Source organism: Varanus komodoensis, unplaced genomic scaffold (genome assembly GCF_004798865.1).
Source record: "Varanus komodoensis strain SLA01 unplaced genomic scaffold, ASM479886v1 scaffold25, whole genome shotgun sequence".
NCBI classification, from domain to species: Eukaryota; Metazoa; Chordata; class Lepidosauria; order Squamata; family Varanidae; genus Varanus; species Varanus komodoensis.
In genome coordinates, this window is record NW_025335661.1 from 11358840 (window position 1) to 11383087 (window position 24248).

General features: G+C 42.7%; 1 protein-coding gene across 7 annotated transcripts in view; it reads right to left on the bottom strand.

Annotated features, from left to right (window-relative positions):
• LOC123024674 (phospholipid scramblase 1-like) overlaps window positions 1–24248 on the bottom strand; it is a 59116-nt gene that overhangs the window by 5154 nt on the left and 29714 nt on the right. For 3 of the 7 annotated variants that reach the window (XM_044432700.1, XM_044432701.1, XM_044432694.1), the window contains one exon: window positions 1557–1783. In XM_044432700.1, coding sequence (XP_044288635.1) covers window positions 1557–1783 — 227 coding nt within the window. The other 4 variants (XM_044432697.1, XM_044432696.1, XM_044432698.1 and 1 more) reach the window with 4 other exon arrangements.

Consider the following 24248-nt stretch of genomic DNA (forward strand, 5'->3'; position numbering starts at 1 on the left):
TAGGATAGAGAGAAAACAAGGGTTGCACCAGGAGACCTGGCCAAAGTTCTTCCCACTAGTTTGCACTACATGGTTGAGCTCTAACCAAATTATATCCAGATTTGAACCAGATTTGTACACTTACATATACAGCAGTGCAACAATAACAGCAACAGAAAACTAGGAGGTTACACTTAGTAGATGAAGTTTTCCTGAAAATAAGATATACGTTCAAAAGATACTTCTCATTGGGTTTGAGTAACCTGTTGCTGAAATTGCTGTAGTTTTCATGTTTAGGGAGATCACTTCAGTGCTGTAAACCACATGCCAAATTATATTAGCATTTCCTATGGCTACGAAATATTTGCTGCTTTGGATAGGTTGTTACTCCCAGATCTGACCTTTCATAGATGAGCTGCAGAGTAATTAGGCAAGAACACTTTGTTGCCACTTTTTATGTTCTTGGCTTCCTGTAGTTAGTAAAGTTTTCTTAAAATGCCTGTCTCCATGGTTGCTAACTGTCACTGAAGACTGCAGTGTCTTCCATAACACTCTGCACTTAACTTGAGAGAAGCTGAATTAATGGAATTTCTTGCTACAGAAAAATCCCTCCAGCAAATAATTTAGTGATTTCCAAAGAAGGATCAGATATCAGTTTCTCAGTCATTGCTAGCTGCTAACATCCAAGTCTGCTTCCGGCTGCATTCTTTTGCGAGTACCTGTTTGTGGGTGGTGGCTTCGATCATTTTCTGTTCTTTCAATAGGACCTAGAGGGCAGGCTCTTTTGGCTCAAAATATTTTCTTTTGAAAGGAAAAGCTTGCGCAGAATGTTTGTACAACTGACACAGATTTTACAGTCACTAATCAGAAGACTTTAATTTTTTGTGGTGCAGCACATAATCTTACCATCATTACAATGGCCTATAAAATTCCAATACAGCCTCAGAATTAGGGATGGGCAATCAAGTTTGCTATGATTCTCCAGTCATCACCTCTCCTCTCATCTGACATCCCATGTGCATTCTTGTTTGTGATCAACATTTTTCATGAACAAGAACATTTCACAAAATAGGGATTGAGAGTGACAACTCCCCAATTTTGCACACATCTCCAAAGTTTTACATGTTTTCCCTATAGACAAAAGGGGAACTGCTCTAGAACTTTGTGGAAGATGAATGGAAAAGTGCATGCAAATTAAACTTGAGGACATGTTTGGTAACGTGCAAAAATTTTCAGCTGACATGTCCTCATGCATACATTTAGTGTTGATAACATGGTAGGCTTGCATGGTTTGGGAGCAGAAACAAAATTCTGTACATAACAAAATTACCAGAGAATAGAAAAGCTTTTGCAACTATTATAATGGAAAGTGTAATAATTCAGCAATGATGGTGAAATTCTCATAGTTAAAATACTGAATTGCTTGAAGCCATGTGAGCAAACTTTAAAACTAACCAAATTTCAAGAAAACCTTGATAAGTAACCAAATTTAAAAATTGCATAAGGGGGTATCTTGATGGACTCAAACATGATTTAAGGGGAGGGGAATTGAGGGACTGACTCTTGGAGACACTTACCTCTTGCAAGCAGCAAACACAAGGACAGCAGCAAATGGAACACTGGAAAGATCTTGACAGCTGAATGACTGGCTGGTTTGTACTGTTAAAGAGCTTAATGGTGAATGGTCGCAATGCCCCGTACATATTCAGGGTGAAGTCATCATTTTCCTCAGCTGCAAAGTACAGCCACTGACCCAGAGGGTTTTTGACTTCGTATCTGTTGCAAGTTTCATAGCCACTTATCACTGAAAAGGAAGCAATGTCAATACAGCAGATGAGTTGATCCAAACTGTTGTCAGTAGTGTTACGGAAAAGAATCCATCACCAGATCAGTCAACCCAGCCTCAAACTTCAGCCCTAAAGCTTTGTCCTGCTTGTGAAATAATACATGGCAACATACAGCCTGCAAATGGTTCCAGTCTAATCGCCTCCCCAAGTGCCTAATTAGTTGACCAAGTTTCATAATACGATGTGATGACTTTGCCCCAGTAAAGGCACAGTCCTATGTATGTTCAGACAGGAAAAAGTCCTACAATTCCCAACATGCCTCACCCAGCATGGCTGGCTGGAAAGATACTGGATTGTATCTTTCTGGCTGGATTCTGCCCTACTGGAAGAGTGCTGCATCTTACTTGGATCCTTACTCTTGAAGTAATGTCAGACATTTTTTAACCATCCCTGCATTTTTAAAAATAATGAATGGACCCAGCCATTCTGCTTGACCTTTGACTTAGCCAGTTCCTTTGTTTTTATCAGTACTGGCTCTTCCCTCCATCCTGCTCTGTTCCTGCTGGTTTGCTGATTTGTTCAGTTTTTCTCTGTACTGCATGCTGCCTTGAGTGCTGGAAAGGTCTGGGGAATGATCTACAAAGCTATATTAATTAATATTTCAACTCATAGGAGTACTCTAGATTTGCAGGACAAAGCATTTACAACTTGTACTAATTACTGAATGCCCAATAATTATTGAAGAAATTTAACAGGATACATACTTTCCATGAGCTCAATCTGCTGCTCAACTGATAGTTGATCAATCTGTTTCAATGATAAAAAAAACCCCACAAACTTCTGTTAAAACTGAAATGTATGGAGGAAAAAAAAACCAATTACATAAATCCATAAATTACAAGATTGTATAATAATCCCAGTCCGGTGGCCTCCAGATGCTTCATACTATGAGTCCCCTGATCACTGGGCATGCCGCTGATGGCTGAGAGTTCCTGAAGTCCAATACATGCAGAGGGCACCAGGCTGAGATGGAGTGCTCTTTTATTTTTATTCTATACTTTTAAGTGGACATCATATTAAGATACCACCTATTTCAAGTCATAATAAATTTTACCACCAAGGTAAAAAATAGACTGGAATGTCAAATAGCTCACTGGGTGAGCCTATGACCCTTAAAGGCCACCTAGAGGCTGGAAAAGAGGCTAGCCACCTACAGGCTAGCACCAAGGCTGGGAAAGAGTTCCAATCAGAACTTGGGATCTGCACTGAGGGTGCCATTCCCTTATAAGAATGACCCCAGAGAAGGGATGCAACTGGCCATCTACCTGCTTTGCATGGCAAGGGAGCACAGAGGTGACTTTTGTGCTCCTCTTGCTTGGTATAAGATGCCCTTAAAGCCTCCAAGTTGGAAGGGTTGTAGGCAGCTCTATCAGATTGCACCTTCCATGTATTCATTAAATTTCCCTGTAGCAATTATACTTCCCCATTTAGTTCTGTTTTGTGTTGTTTCTAAACAATTCTTTAACTCCTCAGAGTTTGGAACATCCCTAGCCTGGTCTATTACCAGTCTGAAGTCTTGGTCCCATTGCTGTTGCTGTTGTTGTTACTGCTGTTGCTGTTGCTAGGTCCCACACTCAGCACGACAGATTTAGCTACCCTTTTAATTTCACACAATCCCTACAATGGCCTAACATAATTCTGTGGCACTGAAGAAAATGTAAAGGCTGGATATACCCAGCTGCCCAGGTTGCCACAGTAAAAGATAACCCACTAGGGGCCTATCTGGACAGGGATACCTGGCTGTCACGGACAAGGCATTTTGGAGAACTTATATGCCTGTAAACCCCCAGGCATATAACAACAACCTGGTTCATTTATCTACACTCTGTGATGCATTAGACGTAGGGTGACCATTGAAGATTGTTTAGAAGCTGCTGCTTCTGCAAAATACAGCATCCAGACTTATTTATTTTATTTTATTATTTTATTTTATTTAAAGCATTTTTATGCTACCCCCTTTGCAACAAGCCTCGGGGCTTATAACTGGGACCTGTGGATTTGAACATATGTCACCAGTTTTGGTCTTCATTGGCTGCCTTTCAAGCCCAATTCAAGTGGCTGGTTTTAACCTGTAAAGTTGTTTGGTTTTAAATTTGGATTTTAAATTTTGTACTGTAATTGTATGATGTTTTATTGTTATCTAATATTATATTTTACTGTATTGTTGATCCAGATTACTGGATTAGATAGACCTTGGTCTGATCCAGGACAGTAACCTTATAATTTTACAGTTATTTGCGTTGCAGAAAAGGCTAAATGTAAACTAAAGAGTGACTTGCCTCTTAAGCATGTGCTGCATATGTCAAAGAAATGCCATACTCTTCATCATTTTTTCTCTTTTCTTTGCATTCTGCTTCCAGGGACCATCTGAGCTTCCTCAGGGACATTAGTTACTTCACAATTACCTACATGCTTGCTCAAATTGCACCTGGAAACTGGGTAACTGATGTTTATTTTTACTACATATTTCTTTTAATTTATGATATGTCCAATGACAAAAGTTTTCTGGGCATGTTACAAAGCTATAAGAGAAAGCAAAACCAATGCAAAACCAAAACAATATTAATAAATAGCAGAGGAAAAATGCAATGTAAAATATATTAAAGTACCTATCTGCTAAATCTAAAATTTAAAATCTTACATGCCCGGGGAAGAGAAATGTCCTTGCTTGGCAGTGAAATGAAAACAAAGTCCCAGGTGAACCACCCTGGGAAGGAGATTCCATAGTTAAGGTGCCACCACCAAGAAGACTGTGATGCCCATGATAGCTCCAGAGGCCACATCCTGAGTGCATCACAAGCAAACCTCACCAACCAATCTTAAGTTCTGGGTTTCTTCATATATAGGAAGGTGGACCTGTATTTACAATGGTCAACCTATTCAACAAGGAACATGTTTTTGAAAGTTTGGATCTTTGATAAAGCAAAATGGTACCATTGCTTTGCTTGTTGGGGTTGTTTGCTACTGCTCCCTAAATGTCATGTGGCTGAGTGCTTCTACCCAATGAAAGCAATGACCCCAGTTACTGCTACTAAAGTTTTTATTCTACATAGAGCTAACTGTTTCAAACATGAATGATGATGGTAATGATTGTGCTGGTGATTATGATGATGCTGTCCTCTCTTTCTGAATGGGATCAGTTCATGAAATACTTTTAACTCTCCTGGGCTGTCCCTCGATGGACAGGTCGGAAAGACTCCTCCCTCTTCATCACTCCAACAGTCTCACTTCTAACTGCCCCAATCTGCACATGTGTCTGCAGGAGCACACGTCCCCCAATGGCCCCTCAAGGCTAACTCCTGCATTCTCACCGTCCTTATCTGCAGGTGCTGCAGCTGTCCCCTCGGCAACCTCTGGGTCAGCCTCTGGTTGCCTTACACGTTCGATTTCCTCCTGAATCTCTCTTCCCTCTGTACTCTCATCCCCTAGGAGTGCACCATCAGGGAGTGAGGGGGGGGGGAGGGGTGTCTGAACTACTGGCACCAAATACACATCTTCCTGTAATGAACTCTGGTTCCAATGGGAAGCCTCTCTCCCTCTTGCATGCACCAAAGACTCCTCTGAGTCAGCACGCACTACACTAATTCAGATTGACAGAATTAAATTCACTGTGGACCAGAAAAGAAGATAAAACTGGAAAGGAGAGCTGTAGATACCTGGCTTAAACATTCTAATCCAGGAGGGCACTTGGGCACTGCAGGTGGTACTGGCATCCAAATTATTGGTGGAGATGCAGGTGCACTATGCTGACCTGGGACTGGGAATGCTCCATGAGGCACTGGCTGGCCTAAGAAAGTCAAAGAAGGTTATTCCAGAGAGGTTAAAAAACCTGCAACACTCAGAGAAAACATTTTACTCTCTAGAATCCTGAAGAAACTAAACAGCAGTAGTTAAACCCAACTTGTGCCCTCTCCAGCACTTTGCCTTTATTAGATGAGGGGAAGAGGAGGCTGCTGTTATAGTCCTCTCTGCCTCCATAGCATCCCTATCAGCCAGCCACACTACCCTCTACTTGTTGGAGATGAAAGTCTGAAGTGGAAACCTGTTCTGGATGTGTGTATTGCCCATACAATTTAGAACCCAGCATGGGGAACCACCATCCAGGAGGACAGAGGAGATGGAGCCATCAAGTGCCATGCAGTGGATCTCCCTAGCAGATCTTGAGCAGTCATAACATCTTTTCATGGCTACATGTCATTGGAGTTCATAGTTGCATCATGCGTTGCTTCCACACCAGGCGGTTTTGTCCAGATTGCATGATTCCTTCACTCAGATTGTTTTCAGATGAGGTTTCTATTGTACAATCAGCCTATCTCAATCATGGAATTATACATGGTCAAGAAGTAGTGCACATGACTTCAACTTTCAGTTTGTACCCCTACTGCTTCTGCCATCTTTTTCTACCAGGTTTAAAAAAAACCAAAATGTTAAGGAGGAAAAGATGGAGCAACTGCAGAATGCCTTCTGATAGTTAGTGCTAGGAACTCTCTGTCTGAAGACGTCCTAGGTCATTACAGACTCTCAGGTGATCTTTCCAGCAGAATACCTTCCTAGGCTTTTCACTGACCTTTATCCTCCTTCCTCTAGCATGATCTGTGCCATTGCAAAAAACCAGCTGCAGTACCAGCTTATCCAGTGTAGCCTACCAAGACTGCTGTTTGTTTAGGGAACATGTGATGGAACTATCTTTCCATGTTGCAGATTCACCACTAGAGAAGAACACATTTCCTTGGAGAGAGGAAGGCAAAACAGAAACATATGTGAAAAATGGCATTCAGTGTTCAGCTGCTGGAGAAAAGCACGGATGAACATTGAAAGAGGAGTGAAGCCCTGTGCCCAAGCAGCCAAGGTCAGCAACCTCAGATGAAAAATATTCCTTGGGGCCAAAACAGACATTGGCTTAACTGTGTGTCTAGAAGCTTCTTTTTGTTTTCATTTTCACTCTGAGATAGGTGCCAGGCCACTGATCTGGATCATAACTCCAGCATGGGAAGTGCAGGGGGCCAGGAGGCTTTTTATGATTTATATTAGACTCCATGAGCATACTCTAGGCTAGTTTTGCTTCAAAACAACAGTTGCTGGACCTGGATATTTAAGGTAATGCATGTTTGGGCCTTTCCTCTTTCCTTTGCATTGCTCTTCTGTTGTGCCACTGTATATATCCTGCAGAATTTGGATGATTTACACACTGTTAATTTTTATCCACAGACTTTTCGTTTCAGCAAAGGACTGGAAGATCACCAGAGGGCGCCCTGTATTACTATTTATGCTCAGGCTTATATAGAAAATCTACAGTTGGGCTCTTGTTATACAAGACAGCTCCTTTTTCATTGTGTGGTAAAGACTGACCTGTGCTTGCAAAAGATTTAGAGACTCAGCCTTTGTAGATTCCATTCAAAACCTCTTCAGAACATAATTTAAGATAATCATTCCATTTGCTTCTCAAATATGATTGCAGCTACAGGACTTCCTGCCTGAGAATACAGAAGCTGTTTTCTGGTGTTGGGGACCCTCCTAAAACTTTTCTATGCCGACCTTCATGTACAATATCTCAGGACAGCTTAAAGCTTTATGTATGGATTGATATTGTATTATCAAATGGTGAGAAGGGAGGATGTAAATTTCTGATCTGGAACAGCAGAGAAAAAATAGAGTTAGGGCTAGTACTATAGTGGTACGGTGGTGAGATTCAGCCAAAACAAAACAAAATGAAATTATTCATCCCTGAAGCTTTTGCTGGGAACACTCACCATCTTTCAGCCTAACCTATTCTAAAATGCTACAGTGAGGATAAATTGAGAGCAGGCAGACATTTAGAGGAAAGGCTGATTAAAAAATATATGCAAGTGTAAGCATAGTTCTCTGAGTACACTCTAAACATTTTTTTCAGAAATCTGCATATACCCCCACCTACCTACCTACCTGAAACAGCAAGTCCAGGTGGATACTGGGACTGGGCAGGTGGATACAGAGGCTGGGCAGCTGGATAACCTGGGCCTGAATATTCTGGAGGTGGTGGCAATTCAGATTCCTTTGCTGTAAGAAAAGGAGAATAGTTAACACTATGTGGTGCTGCTTTGGTGCTCTGGATTTCCATGATTCTTTTAAAAAACTTTTTATTTTCAATAAAACACAACAAAACATAGAACAACATTAAGAACAAAAAGCAACATATATCCACACAGTAATGATCGGAGATACATTCAGCTGGTCTTGAGTACTACTACTGTTATATATGTATACATATATGTTCACACATACACAAATATCTAAATTTCCTGTCCCACATCCCTAATATAGGTTGAAGTTGGTTGACTGGATGTCAGAATAAGTTGTGATTGGTAGTATATTCTCTGATAGGATTCTAATGTTATGAAGTCTTCAGTCCATTGTGTAGTTTAGAAGGATGATTTATCTTTCCATCCTCAACATATGAGTCTCTTAGCACCACAAGGGCTCATATAGTCCACTTATGGTGGTTAAAGGATCACTTCCAGGATGTGGGAATGTAATTCAGCAATACATGCAAACAGGAATGACATGTTTAGCATAAAGGTGATGTGTACAACATCTGCCCAGAAGAGGATCACCACTGGGCACTTCCACGTCACTTCTGCCATTCCACATCACCATTTGTCAGAGGGTGGTAGGCTTTTCTAGAATTGTAGAATTGCACTGTGGGGTCCAATATACAGCTGCTTTTGGTGCATAAGGCACAGTTTCAGGTCAGGGGATATGGATTGTCTAGAGGTCCATACACTGGTGTGGTGTGGTGGTGTGGTGAGGTCCATCTCACTGGTGTGGTTGGATGGGACACTCCAGTTCCCCACTCCATTGGTCTCTGAGTGTCTGGGTGTCAGGATGGTTGAGTCTTAAGTGTCTCTTGTCAATATAGATTGTTGGCTTGGTGAAACGTGTGGAGACAGCAAAGCCTTCCAATAATGTTGGGGATTCTAAGGCAGTGAATGCTTCTGGGCCATATAGAGCATATGTTTTATTTGAGGGCATTGCCAGTGTATGTTTTGGGGAGCTTGATAATTTTTCTGCAAATCTTCAAAGGGAAGGAATTAACCATCTTTGTCTATTAGCTGATCAAAACTGAGGATACCTCTTTCAGCCCATTGCCTCCAGAGGGATTACACGAGATTATTAGCTTGGCGTGTGATAATGGGTCAAAGTGCATTTGACGGGCTTTGGCACCACATTCCACAGGCCTGCAAATGCTACAGAGTCCGTCAATGCTTTGTTTGTTTGTTTTCGTTAAATGTTCCACCCAGGCTTTTGGCTCCCTCCAACCTGCCCCCATCCGCCATAGATGCCAGACTGCAATTTCATCATCCCTAGTGAGCAAAGCAATGGCCCTATTGACCCGGGGTGCAGGGTGTGGGATGGAGTTGCACTCCAGCACATATGGAAGGGCTGGGTTGGGGAAGGTGGACTTACATAACAGACCAAAATGATCAGGGCAAAATAATAACACTCAATTCTTTTAAATGCTCATATCTGCATTTTAGTATTTTTAAATGCTCATACATTGTAAGATTTGTATTTCATGAATTAAGTTTATATTTTTACAAACATTAGCTGTATGTTCAGATAAAGAAGCCATAAAATGTGTTCAGTTAAACATAATTCTGGAAGTGTGAAACCAGTAGAAAATGTATCAGTTGGAGAGTCTGAGTTAAAAGAAAATAAATAAATCTCGAGGACCAGCAATGTTTGTCTGGTACAGGGAAAGATTACAAAGAACTTCTGAAAGATATAACAAATTGATTATGGCATAAGCATTCATGAAATGTTTTCTTCGGTTAGCAGGTGTATGTGTCTGTATATACACACACATATGACTGCTGAGAGAAAGAGAAAAAGAAATCAAGCGGTGTGGTCAGAGAAGTAGTGTGTATTCTTCTTTACCAACCCACCTAGTCACTGAAATCATCAGATGACGACTTCCTGCTGGCTACACCTGGACCAACAATCCATTTGGAATCCATTTGGAGTGAAGCCTTTAATGTCATGCCTCTTTCTCTGGAACATCCTGCCAGTTGATATCAGTCAGGTAGGTACCAACATTGCTTCTTTTTTGGTGCCCAATGAAGGAATTTACCTTTAGGCAAGCCTTCCCTGACTATCCGTCCATGGTTTTATTGGTGCAAGTTTGCAAGTTTTGATTCATGATTTTTCTCCCCTTTTCACTGCTCTGATAGTTATTATAATTATTTATTATTTTATTGGATTGGTTTGAAATCCGTCTGCTAGCACCCATAAATAAATATAATGCAAAAATTGTCACAGTCTGTACTTTTTATACTTCATCTCTCCTTAGCCTTGTTGCTTACAATTATTCCTACCAACTGAGGAAAACTTGATGCTGATTGTTGTATATGCTAAAGTGGACTTTAGTCCAGAAAACCTTATTTCCATAATAAATTTGTTAGTCTTTCAGTCTAAGGATTCTTTGCTCTTGTTTTAATCTTTTTAAAAACACTTTAATCCACATTTCTACCCACATTTATCATTTTCAACTGTAATAGCCTGAAGGTGTTTCAGGAGTGGGTAGCTATTCTGTGTTTAAGGGCATTTTTCTTTTCGTGGGAGCAGACTTTTTGCGCTCTTTTCAACACTGAACACCGCTGAAAATAACAGTTCAAGGTCTACATCTTGCTAAGAAGATGCTTGGTTTAGCATTGTGCTACATGTGCACATTATTAAGGCAACTATCATATGAATGAGTTTGAAAACATCTCAGGTTACATGTGTATGATTCCACTGAAGGATGGACAGTCTTGGGTAATTTTTACACACACACACACAAAGGACTAAAATGAAAACAATAAAAAGAAATTCAGTGTATCTGCCAAGTGAGGAAAAGCCAGCAAAGCAATATATAGAAAGGCTAGTGCAAGATAAACCAGAATTCATTTCAATAAACTTAAACAGGATGTTTGCAAGATGGAACTAAGTACAAGAGTCCAGATGCACCCATTTCCTGCTTTAGGAGGCACAGAGTGATATTAGCTGCTAATCCGCAAAAGCATTAGGTGCTAGGACCAGTGGTAATATCTTCTGCCACTACCACAAACATGAGAGAGTAACTGCATAATTGAAAATAGGGTGTCGCCTTCATATTGGATATTTCTGCTTTTACATCATAGAGACAATCCCTGCTTTTACTGTCACAGATAAAATTCTGCACTGCTTAGTTCATATTGGGAATAAAAGCAAAAGCAGGAGCAAAGGAATATTCATGCAAGGAATGCTTTCACTGAGGACACTATAAACTCCAAGCGAGCAAGACAGAGAGAAAGCAGGGGCGAGGGAGAGAGAGAACAAGGTATCTTGTTTATCTTTCTTACACCTGTTTTACTCACGTTGCATTTCCATGGTTTTGCATACAATCGTTTCTGAAAAACAGGATATCCATTTTACAATATGAAAATATTTTTCCACTTCTGATCTTGTTTTTAAACTTATTTTTAAAATGATTTTCAGGAAATCTTTAAGGGTTAGGGTTAGGGTTTAAGGTTGGAACACTCTGAGAGTGGCATACTAGATAAAAACTATGAAACCTATGCAAAACAGATTCTGCAGAAAACCAAACAATATATATTAGGGAAAATGCTATAAGAACTGATAACACTAATAAAATCTGTGCACTATGGAAGGACTGGTGAAAATGAGTGAATCTTCAAAGACTTCCTGAATATTTGCTCAGAAAGGATTTGATGAACCCCTGATGGAAGCCAATTTCACAGTTGGACGGATGAGTCACCTCTGAGAAGACCTCTTCTCACCAACCTAACCACCTTGTTCATGGACAAGTATAACAGACTACTGCTGATGACCTTAGAGTCTGGGCAGACTGGTATGGCTGAACAAAATAAGTAAGGATATTGGCAGGCTGGATTCCTAATTCTGAGTAAGGATTGGGTCTGAGGTTGGGCTGTTGAAATAAGCAACTAAAGCTGCACTCAAAACACACTTCCTGCAGGTTAGGTCCTACTGAATACACTGGCTCTTACTTCTAAGGAAATATGTACAGGACTTCAGAATGACATACACTTTTAGGAAGAAGATGAACTATACAACTTTAGCTTTTAATTTCTGTAATTGTTTTAATCCTTTATTGTTTAATTGTTTCAGTTTTTTATCCTTTAAATGTGCTGCTGTTTTTAATCAGTGAAGTCCTTCGGATGTGATTGATCTACAACTCATATCAGCCCTAGCCAGCATAGCCAATGCTGGGGGATGTTGGGGGCTGCAGTCAAACTGCCAGCCCAGGTTAAATTGTCATGGACTCCCTTGGTAGTGCTTTCTTTTCTTTTGAAAATAAGCTGAATTAATAATAATGAGGAAGAGGAGGATGTGGTGCAGCTGGAGCAGTACCATGCCCAGAAAGTACAAGTAAAACTTAATATCCAGTTCTCTCTCTCTTCTCTCCCCACACCCACCTCTCTTTTGGTTCTGAATGCAAGATCTGCTAGTTTTTATTATTTTAAAAAAATCTTTAAACTACTAAAATACAACGATACAAACATAAAAAATCTTAAAGAATAAAAAGAGAGAACAACACAAAATATATAAAAACAACTAGTTGCATAGGTAATCTTCTTGCCTAGTCCAAGATGTGCTCAGTTCCAGTGCACTGCCACAGTTTCAATATTATAAGTTATTCACTTCCACTAAAAGCCTGGCTGTTGTTGTGTAGGCATATTTATACATAAAAACATATGCACAGTATTTCTCACAGCTGGTGAAACTTAGGGTATGCAACAGGGATGCCCATCAGCCTCTGAACTCAGAGGATTTGGGTTATCTGATGCAGGGCAGGTGGAAGGAATTTTCTCCTACCTGCAAGTCAGCTAGATGAGTGAGATTGGCCTTTGAAAAGGGATGGAAAGTTACATTGTATCATGATGACATCAGTCTCAATGCCCCCCCCCCACTTTTTTCTCCAGGGTTGTTATTATGATCTCAGGGTTGCAGCAGGCCTGGTTCTTCCTATGCCACCTGCATAAGGAGAACATGGATGCAAGAGCAGATCTCAGCTCCAAGGTCAAAACTCTTTTCTGACCTTGGAGCTGGGAATCTGAAAAGCCCAATGGGCACCTAGATACTTTCTAGGAGACCATAGCATTTCTTTGCCTGTCAATATTACAGAACACTTAAAGTCAATCTAAATTTATGTAACTTCAGTTTGAGATATAGCTCTGTCTTTTCTGCAAAGTAGCCCACTCAGAAGAGTTCTCTTATTCTAAAAGGTATGCATCCTTTCCTGTGCCTAGATGAGTCCTCCTTCTGGATTACTGTGAGCAAATGTGGTTCAGTTTTCAAAATACCTATTCCAGAGGCACAGTATATTTTCTCCATCAAATATAACCTTGGTGTTGCACTCAGTCCAGAGGCATATAAAGAACAATTTCCTCTGAAGGGACAGGGGAACAAAGTTCTATTTTTGAAGAACAGACCAAATGGTATTGTACATCCGAGAATAGAAATGTGATAAACAAAACCCTTTCTACCCACCAGCATACATTCAGAAGCATATTATTCTCCAAGAGGCCTGCAACCATTTCCAAGTGAGCTTTTAAAACCAGTGAGATCAACCCTAGCTTTGCACAGGTACTTTCTTTCCAGAATACAAAGTATGAACATATTTTATCACACACACGGACAAGATGCACCACCCTGATTTGCTTGATTTTATATTGTTTGTAAGCTGTAAGTTTGTAAGCTTTTGGGAGAGGCTGACGTTCGGTGAATCATATTAAATCCATGGCAAGAAGTGTTGTTTTTCCTTCTCCATCTGTGGGGAATATTTGCTGTGCCACTTGCCCCGGTCCACAAAACATCCAGGATATTCAGGTATTCAGGGGAACCACAGACTAAATGGTGGTGGTGGGATGGGGGGTATTTTTTGCTTATTTGTTGATCATTTGCATCCATATTTCATCACTGTATTCAATACACTGGGCATCAGCTTTGACATGGGTGGTTTTTTTTCTTCCTAAATATCACTGAACCTAAAGTAGGGTGTGTTTGCTCATAGACTGAACAGGTGTACTTGTTCTATTTATTCTGTTCTGGTGTAGACAAAGTAAGTGTTTTTTAATATTCTTTTAACCTCTCCACCAATGTTTCTTCAATGCAGCTTGGTGCCATTTACAGGATTTTAATCCTTACCGTTGAATTTCTTCTATGAGCATCGAGTTCTGTATTAATCCTTTTTAAGTTGTGGCCAAAGTTTCAGGCAAAAAGATGTGACTCTTCACCCTGTTTCAGTGAACAAAGCACTGTTGCAAAGTGGTCGGAAGAATAGGTCTGAGGAAATTCAGATTCAGGACTCTAAAGGTGCAATCTGATGCATGTTTCAACAAAGAACAACCCTACAACTCACAGCACTCCCCTCCAAGAACTTCTGATGGTGCTTTTATGCATGCAAAGATAAGATTTCATTTGGATCCCCCTTCAAGCCTTTGCAAAGTGGCATGTTTCATCTTGGATCAATCTGGGGATGGCACACTTCACCTTAGGCCCAAACCAGCTTCTCAGTTTGCTTCATAGATCTTCCCATGGCCAATATGGGAAAATGAATAAATGTTTAATGTTTGGCTGTGTCAGATGAAATTTTCAGGCAGTGGCCATCCTCAGTTGATGAAGTGTACCAAATTTTAGACAACTAGATGAAATTACGTCTTCAGTGTTTGATGTTTTTTTTTTTAAGGGATGCATAGAACTTTATGGCATAATATGGTAACATTTTCAAGCTTAGTTGTTCTTCTGAAGCGATGAAGTGTACCATATTTTGAGTGATGGAGGCAAAAAAATTGTACAAGGGTAGTATTTAAAGAATAATGACAAATGATTTGTTTCCCTACTGGATGTTTTTTCTGTTGCTACACATCCATGTAACATGTGTATAACCTCAAGTGTGAACATGAGCATCCACTGAACCAAAAAATGTAGGGATCATTTACAAATGTGTGATTCAGTTCTATAATGGGGAAATTAACTCTACAACAGCAACAAGCATAATCCATGAAAGTTTTACTCTACCACAAAATATTTCACATTTTTGGTTAGCTCGAATAACTACAAGTGAGAAACAGAAATCTGGAGGTATGAAAATTATAGTTTTTCCAAGAAAGAAGTAGGAAGGCATGAAGGACTTTGAAAGTTACAGAGGTTTCTACAGGTTTTGATGGCACAGGATGGCACAGGGGCAGAATTAAAAAATACAGAAGAATTTCAGAAGGAAAAAAGGGGGAATTAAAATGGGTTTTATGTCATTAATTTCATTCCAAATGATCATATTTCCTAATTGTGCTTATGAGGCTTAAAGTGCTGCATACCTTAGCCCTAATTGGTGAAAGGCTAAGTCTTTCTATACATGAAGCAACGAATGCCTGTGACCATGTACCTTTCCTTCAGTTCTGCATCAATGCAATTCACTACCACTCCAGTGAGCCAGTCGGGACATACAAATTATCACAGATGTTATTTTTGCTGTGTTTATTTAAGAATATATGATAATCTTACCTACAAGGAAGTGATGTTTCTGCCCAAGTAAATCCACTTAAATCCAGGCAGCAGAAGCAAACCCCATTTAGTCCTGTAGTTATGAAGTGACCTGATAAATAAAGTGAGTCCAAAATGCAAATTCTGCACTTACTCAGAGTATTTTTCTTTTAAGTATTAGGAATGGTGAACTTTGTATACTCTGGCAGGACTGGAACTCAAGACATCTGGGTTCGACTCCTCACTCAGCCCTGAAGCTCACCGGTTGACTTGGCTCAGTCTCTCACCCTCAGCTGAACCCACCTCAGTTGTGAGGATAAAATTGGAAGGGGGAGAACCTTGTTAGATTTCTTTGGTTACTCGTATTATTAAAAAAAGTGGGATATGAATGCAATGTAATAATGATAATATCGGAAATGTGGCAGTTTTAGTGAAAGGGTGTGTGAAGGAAGACAAAAACGAATGCCATGCCAATAAATTCTCTCCCTGTGTGTGTATCACCATCACAAGGTATACCTGGTGTAAGACCATTAAGTCCATAATTACTAATATTTCCTAACCACTCATCCTGATAACACCCTTGGCAATGTCCCACTGAATTTCATGAGATCTTCTAACAAAGAAAGCATGCAATCCACCCAGACGCCCATACAAGAGCTAGCTTGCTTTTAGCTTGAGAAGTATTTAAACCACAAAAAGAGACATCTGTTCAGTTATAGTAGGAGCACAATAGAAGCTTCAAGCTGAGGTTTGCAGCTATTTTTATCTTTCGGTCCGGACACTTTTGCCTTTGGCCCCACCCACCAGTGAAACACACCTCCATTGGGAGCTCCTCCAACAGAGGCTCAGCACCTGGCCATAAAGTCGAGTAAGAAAGACATGGCAGTGGTAGAATGGGTTCCTTCTGTGGAAGACCACACCAGTCCCAAGGGAGAGGCCCAAAGCCTGCCATTCCACCCTACAGCCTTCTTGCCAGGACATGCCAAAGTGCACGTGCTCAAATGTCCTCTTCCACACCCATTAAAGGCACAGAAGCATCACTTTCTCCACTATGTTTCAGGAATCCGTTTCCCTGAGGGTTTCTTCATATCCTTGCTGGCTGAGAAGTATCCTGCTGTGAGACGCCAGCAGTAGGGATCACATTCAGACTGATCTACAAATAAAGTGCCCCAGTGTGAGTACAGTGAGATGTGAATAAACTCCCTTCCTTGTGCTTCTAGTTTGACAAGTGGGGTTGAGAACAGGAGCTCTTCAGCCTTGACTTTTGCATATTCGGTGAGTTATATGAGATAAATAATTGGGGGGGGGGGGGTGCTGGATCTCCATGCAATCAGGAACCTTGTGAGATCAGGGGCTCCCAAAAGCATGGAAGCCGAACCATGGGAAGAGCCATGTGCATGTGGAGGATTGTGCACTTCGAGCTAGGGAATTCACAAGAAATCCTAGTCACAAAGGGGGGGGTGGGGGGGAGAGAGGGGGGGGGGAGAGAGAGAGAACAAGCTAGCAGTGCAATCCTAAGCGACCTTCATGGAAGTGTGCATAGGACTGCAGCCCAATGCTACACTTTCAGTGCACGCTTATCTGGGAGCAAACCCCATGGAAATCAATTGGACTTGCTTTTGAGCAGAGATGGCAGGAATATTGTAAGGCTGAAAGCTTAATAGTTTGATAAAAGTGTGATCCTATTTAGACAGGAAAAAAAATCTTACAGCTCCCATCATGCCCTAGATAGCCATGATGGACTTTTGTAGGACTTTTGTTCAGTGTAAACATGTGTAGGACGGTGCTTTTATTCAGAACCTTTCTTGGAATGGCTACTTAATCAGATGCATGAAGTATAGGGTAGTCCATGAAAACCTAAAGTATAATAATATTTTGCTACATTATTAATATTTATTATATTTTTATTACAACACACTTTTATGACTTCTCTGAAATTCACCCACCTTTTTATGGTGGAATGAAAGAGGGGTGCACATAAAATGGTTAGCTATATCCTGAAAGGCAGTTGTGGGTTAATCCAGGTCACAAAGATGATGAAGGGCAGTAGAATACTTTTTCCTTCTAGCCTGTCTCGTTACAGGAAATTATGACTTTCCCTTAGCTGGGCCCCATAGAGAGGCAGGCATGGTTATTTTTTGCTTTCTGGGAGAAAGGGTGAAATGCACAGAGCAATGTGGTGAACAAACAGCAGACAACACCGGCAGGGCAGGGAGAGGCCTGCAACAGAATTGTAGGTGCCAGGTGTCCCTTTCCAGTTAAACAAAGGTGCAATCTTATGTACACTTACCTGGAAGTAAGTTTTATTGAACTTAGACCTAAACAGCATCCATCCACCCCACTCCTCATTTGACATGGCTGACCCAGGCTTGCAAGTGATATCTACATTCACATATTACATTCAGTGTGCATTAAGACAGAATCCTATGCACGTATATGTGTGTGTGTGGGGGGGGACCTGTTAGCAACATACAGGTACATGAGAGGGTGCCATGCAGATGTGGAACATGATTTTTTTTCCTCTGCAGTAGAGGGCAGGAAGCATTTCACTGGAGCAAAGCTCGGGGAACCAAGATTTAGGGTGGATGCCAGGAAGTACTTCCTGATGGTTAGGACCCTTAGAGTATGGAATGGGCTTCCATGGGAGGTGGTTGAAGCCCCATCAGTGAGCGTGTTCAAAGATAGGCTGGACATGCACATGGTAAGCATGTCATGAGTGGAGCCAGCTGAAGCCAAGGGTCAGACTAGATGCCCCAGGAGAACCCTTCTGACTCATTCTGTTTGTATGTTCCATGTTTCTGCGGTTGTCACCTTGTTCTAGAGTGGTCAATTTGTGCTGGGGGAAGGTGCTAGTTTAGCAGGAATCTTCTGGTCAAACTTTCCCCCCTTCCCCAGATATGAACTATAACCTAAACTAGGTGCCTAAATGTGGTTCCTGTGGACTTTTCTGGCTGATTACATCCCTGTCATGGCATTATAGAACCCTATGATTACCTAAATTATCTGGATCCTTTTCAGTCCGGCTTCAGATCCGGGTACAGTACTGAATCTGCCTTGGTCGCCCTGTATGATGACCTGTGCAGGGAGAAGGACAGGGGGAGTGCGTCCCTGTTGGTTCTTCTGGACCTCTCGGCGGCTTTCAATACCATTGACCATGGTATCCTTCTGGATAGGCTAGCGGGATTGGGGGTTGGAGGCACTGCTTTGCAGTGGTTCCGCTCCTATCTCAACGGTCGATTCCAGAAGGTAGTGCTGGGGGACTATGTCTCTGCGCCATGGCAGCTATGCCATGGAGTACCACAGGGCTCCATTCTATCCCCTCTGCTATTTAACATCTATATGAAACCGCTGGGAGAGGTCATCAGGAGGTGTGGGCTGCAGAATCATCAATACGCTGATGATACCCAGCTCTACCTCTCATTTTCCACTAATCCAGGTGAGGCAGTGGCTGTGCTGAACCGGTGCTTGGCCGAGGTAAGGGAATGGATGAGGGCCAATAAACTGAAACTCAATCCAGAAAAGACGGAGGTCCTGTTGGTTGGCGGATCGGGCTTCGGAGAGGGTGGATTTGACCTGGTCCTGAATGGTGCAACACTCCCTCTTAGGGACAAGGTCCGCAGCTTAGGAGTACTCCTCGACCCGGAGCTTTCTTTGGAAGCTCAGGTGACAGCGGTAGCGAGGAACGCCTTCCTTCAGCTTCAGCTGATTAATCAGCTGCGCCCCTACCTGGAGTATGACTGCCTGGCGACGGTGACACACGCGCTGGTGACTTCCCGCCTAGACTTCTGTAACGCGCTTTACGTGGGGCTTCCCCTGAAGACGGTCCAAACACTTCAATTAGTGAAAAATAGAGCTGCCAGGTTGCTGACGGGGACGGGGCGTTATGCTTACGTGACTCCAGTCCTCCATCAGCTTCACTGGCTTCCCATTGAAGCCCGGGCCCAATTCAAGGTGTTGAAAATGACCTATAAAGCCCTAAACGACTTGGGTCCTGGCTACCTGAACGAGCGCTTACGTCCGTATATGCCCGACCGCCCTTTGAGATCTGCGGGAGAGTCCCTTCTCCGGGAACCCTCCATGAAAGAAATTAGGAGAGCAAGTACCCGGAGGAGGGCTTTCTCTGCGGTGGCGCCCAACCTATGGAATTTACTCCCCAAAGAGGTCCGCCTGGCACCGTCGTTACTGGTTTTTCGGCGCCAGGTAAAGACCTTTTTATTTAAACATCATTTTAATTATTAAAATATATGATCTGGCCAGGGCAACTTCTTCTTCCTTCTCTTTTCTCCTCCTATATTCTTTATTTACTTATTTTATACTGTTAATTTTAATTTTATATTATTGTATCTCAGTGTATTTTTTGTATTTAGTGGTAATTTATTATGTTCTATTGTATTTCAATGTATCTTATTGTGTTGTAAGCCACCCCGAGGCTTCGGCAAGGGGCAGCATAGAAATGTTATAATAATAATAATAATAATAATAATAATAATAATAATAATAATAATAATAAACCGAGAGATCCTATGGCCCCCTGGTCAGTGCCTATAGGGCATAGGAATTTTTTGATTCCCAGATCTGAGGACAAAAAACATGCATGATCTTAGAGCTGGGGATCCACACCAGAAAGAACTGCAGCAGCTGGTTCCTGAGGTTAGAAGAGCAACCTCAGAAAAAGGGGCTGTCCTGAGGGCAAGGAGGGGAGAGGAGAAGGCAAAGCATTTGCTGGTGCTCCACACATCTTTGGTCCTGCACAGGATAGCTCTAATCTTCCAGGTTTAGAGGCTTATGTACATCTACGTAATGTTGGACACAAAGATCCAGATTGGCTTGCTCAGCCCAGTCAAGCACAGCAAGGCTGAAAGATTGAAAAAGACCATTTTATTCTTGAGAATAAGTTCAATCACAGCAAAACGGCAATCGACCAGGAGCACATGGCAGAGCTCACTTTAATGTCCTGGCTGACCAAGTAGTGAAGACAGTTGCCCATTGGTTTGAATTACCTGCCACGAGCACTGATTGGTCTATTTGAATTCAGGTGGTCTCCACACATACCTGGGAAGCTGGGTCACCTTAGGCTTGGGCTGACAGTTTTTTAGACTGGCGGGGGGGGGGGGGTCTGGCAAGGGATTCCTCTCAATCCCTGACTATGTGAGGCTCCAATTACACTGATAAGACTTGTGTACCTGACCAGCCCACTCCTGCTTAATGCTGTCCAGCCAGATGTGTCCTACAATAGGATTACGCCCTAGATTGGGGATTACATGAGCGGAGCCGGCTGGTGCTGGGGGTTAGACTAGATGGCCCAGGAAGCCCCTTCTGACTTGCTTTTTTTCTATGCTTCTATGTTTCTACATCCTCAGGCAAAAAGTGAAAAGAAAAAGATGAAAAAGTCTGAAATATAATATGACCTCTGATGAGTTAAATATTATAAATGACTATAATCAACTTGAGTTAATCTCTACCATTAGGACACTCTGTTGGTCCACTTTGAATTATGCTTGTTTGCTTTAGTTTATTCTACATTCATTATACGGGGAAGAACAGGACTGGTTCCTTATGCTAAAAGCTCAAATAAAGAGATGGACTAAAGTGATTTGAAAAAAAATCCCCCTATCTGCTGTAAGTTATCCTTTACTCTTCAAAGGCACACTCAACACAGTGGCTATTTTTTTCTTCTCTTTCCCGAGTACTTGATGGCAAAGGATGAAAACAGCGTGGGAGTACTAGGAACATGGCTGTGTGTACTACACTTGGCTGGTTGGCCGACCTCCTAAACCCCATGCTGTTGTTCCTCTTGTATATTGGTACTGTTGGGATACAAGATCACAACTGAATTTTTGAGAAATAAACAGCTCCACCCTAGTTTTTACATTCTTAGCTGCAGCCAAAGCAATGCTATTCCATAGCCTCTTGTTCACTGTATCCTTTGCGCTTGTTTTCTTATGAAACAGAAACAAGCAAACACATTAACTTTTGGTGTTGGTACGAAATTTTCTGTTAACTTGACTTTTACATAACCTATGATGTAAATTCACATGTTTTCTGCATGGAGTTGGAACGAGAGAGAAAGTCCCTGCCTTTCTTTTCTCTTCGCCTGGCCTCGCCCTCCCGGTCTCTCTACGGGCGAGCGACGTGGGCGGGCTGGGCACTCCCCTTGATCCCCCCGCGCCGCAAAACGCCCCACCTAGACATGTGGCTGCCCATCTAACAAGGACGCCCGCCGGATTCAGTCCGAGCTCTCCTTCTCACGTGACCTTGTTTGGTTGCCGCTGTTGGACTCAAGAGACTGCTGCACAGTCTCCATGGAATCTTTCCCCAGTCGGGTCCCCGCCAGATGACTGGAACTACAAATCCCATTCTTCGCAGTCAGCCTAGCTTGGTGGCAGATCTTCGGCTTCCTGCGGGTCTCTGCAGCCCGCCAGTCTCTTACAACTGGCTCCAGGAACAGAACAATTCCCCCGCAAAGCGAGGTCACCCGAGGCTGTGTTTCTGTTTACTCCCGATAAAGCTTTGTCGGTAACTTAGTGGGACTGGGTGCTTTAATCGCTCCCTAATCGCCGAAGGCTTCACATTTGAAAGCAAAAGAAAGTGTTAACACCTCCGAGTTAACACCTCTCCCTTTCGAAATCCTAGATTAAACGGGGGCGCTGCAGGTGCTCCTTTCCCACATCGCTAGGGTCCCGATCCCGATCGGGGCCACTGTCCCTACTTCAGACTAAAACAAAGGGGCAGAAAGGTAAAGCAAGAGAGGCACGTTTCACGTGTTCTCTGCTTTGACCCAAAGGAAATGGCACCCCGTCTTTTCAACCCAAGTAGAAAATTGGTACCTTGGCGGTAAGTTCGAAATCTCTGGTGGCTTCTTCTCTCCTATCCAGCTGCCAGGCTAGGAATACGGAGCGACTAGAAAGCCCCTTTTCGTACAGGAGGAGCCGGGGAAAAACAAATGGAAAAGAGCAAGCGGAGGCCAAATGTGGGAGGGGATAAACAAAAGATAAGGCAAGCGAAAAGGCCCTGGGGCGGTGGCGCTGCCAGTACCAAAAGCACCAACTGGAAGAGAAAACACACCCCGAACCGATCGATAGCAAGGCGTTTTCCTCCCACGAAGCAGATCCGTTTCCTTTGCATATAGCAAGTTTACATGCCCAGCCCGGAGTTCTAATAGGAGACGATCAGTGACGATCCGAGCGCCTGGCCGGGAAATCCTGACACGAGGTGTCGCTGTTCGGTGCCGAACGGAGGGAACATATTCCGCACGTAACTCGCGCTGCCGTGCTCTTGGGCACAGTGTATGTGCGTGAAAACTGGGCAGAGAGGAAAAGAGGGCGAGAAGAAAGGGCTGCATTCGAAACATGGTGCCAGGGAAACGAAGAAGAAGAAGAAGAAGAAGAAGTGGGTCCTAGATCTAACCAGGCTAGAACTTGTCTTGGAAAGGAAAACAACAAAACTGAAGCTGCCATGCTTGGAGGCAAGACTCAGTGGAGAGGAAACTATTCTAGGGAAACTGAAAGCAGAAGAGCAAGAGAAACTATGTGATGCATTGATTCCATAAAGCAGGGGTCTCAAACTCGCGGCCCGCGGGCCAATTGCCGGGATGGGTGGGGCACGGGGGAGGGGCCCTGCGGCCTTCAAAGCGCCGGCGGCACCCGGGCCGGCCGCGGGATGAGCGGCCCACCACCACCGCAGCGGTGGAATACTTGGTGCGGCCCAGCCTCACCCAGGCTCTACTTCCAGCGGCCCCCAGGTACGTTGAGTTTGAGACCCCTGCCATGAAGGAAGCCACACCCTCGAGTTTACAATAGCTGAGCAGCGTTGTCAAGGACAGGACATTATGGAGGCGATTCAGTCCTAAAGTCACCATAAAATGGGGATGACTTTAACAGCACAGAACAACAATGCGTTCTGCCCCAGTGTGTTTGTTATGTGAATGGCTGGGTTGGGCTGGGGATAGGGAAGAAGCAAACAACACATTGGGATTAGAAATACTGTATTTTTCGCTCTATAAGATGCACTCCCCCCCCCCTCAAAATTAAGGGGAAATGTCTGTGTGTCTTATAGAGCGAATGTGTGTGCCTGATGGCTGGGACGCTGCCGGCCCACCTGCATGATGTGGCACCACCTGGCCGACATGCGCTCGGCACGCCTTGCTCCGCCCCCCTCCTCCAGCGCAGGTGGGAGCTGTTAATCACAGGTCGGTGTGTGTTTTCAAATGCAACCCGTCTTTTAATGAAGCCCATGGGGAAGTGATGGGGAATGTGCCTGTGATTATCAGGAAGCTTTCCCTGGATCCCTTCTCTAAAAACTAGGTGTGTCTTATGGTCAGGTGCGTCTTATAGAGTGAAAAATACAGTACTTCTCTTATCTCATGTTAGAGACAAATTCATGAATGAGGAAAGGAGCATAAGCTTTTTATTTTCCCAATATTTTAATAGTTAATTGGTTTTATCTTTGATTTTTTATCATTAATGGTCAGATACAGTGTGCTGTGTTTGTTTGTTGTATGTGGTTGTTTTGTTCTTTGTTTTTTGTAAGCTGTCCAGAGACTTTAGCATTGGACAACATATAGAAACTTTAAAGAAAGAAAGAAATCAGCTGACTAGAACTTCCAGCGTCAGGGGCAGTGTACTGCGGAACAGTCTGGGAGGACAGAAGAGCCCTTGCATTCACATCCAACTTATGGGTTTTTCTGAAGAACCAGGATGTTGAACACAGAGCCATTTCAGCTGCAGGGTTGGATTCCATTTCTGAGAAATTTTAGAGGACACATTTCAGGAATGAGTGGGGCTGAAGACTGGATCAAGATGGGAGGGGTGAGGCAAAAAACCAAGAATGTCAGAGTAGTTTATCTCTTCAGCTCTTCATTACCCACCCCAGTTTTTAAAAAATGAGTTTCACCTTAGGGCACCA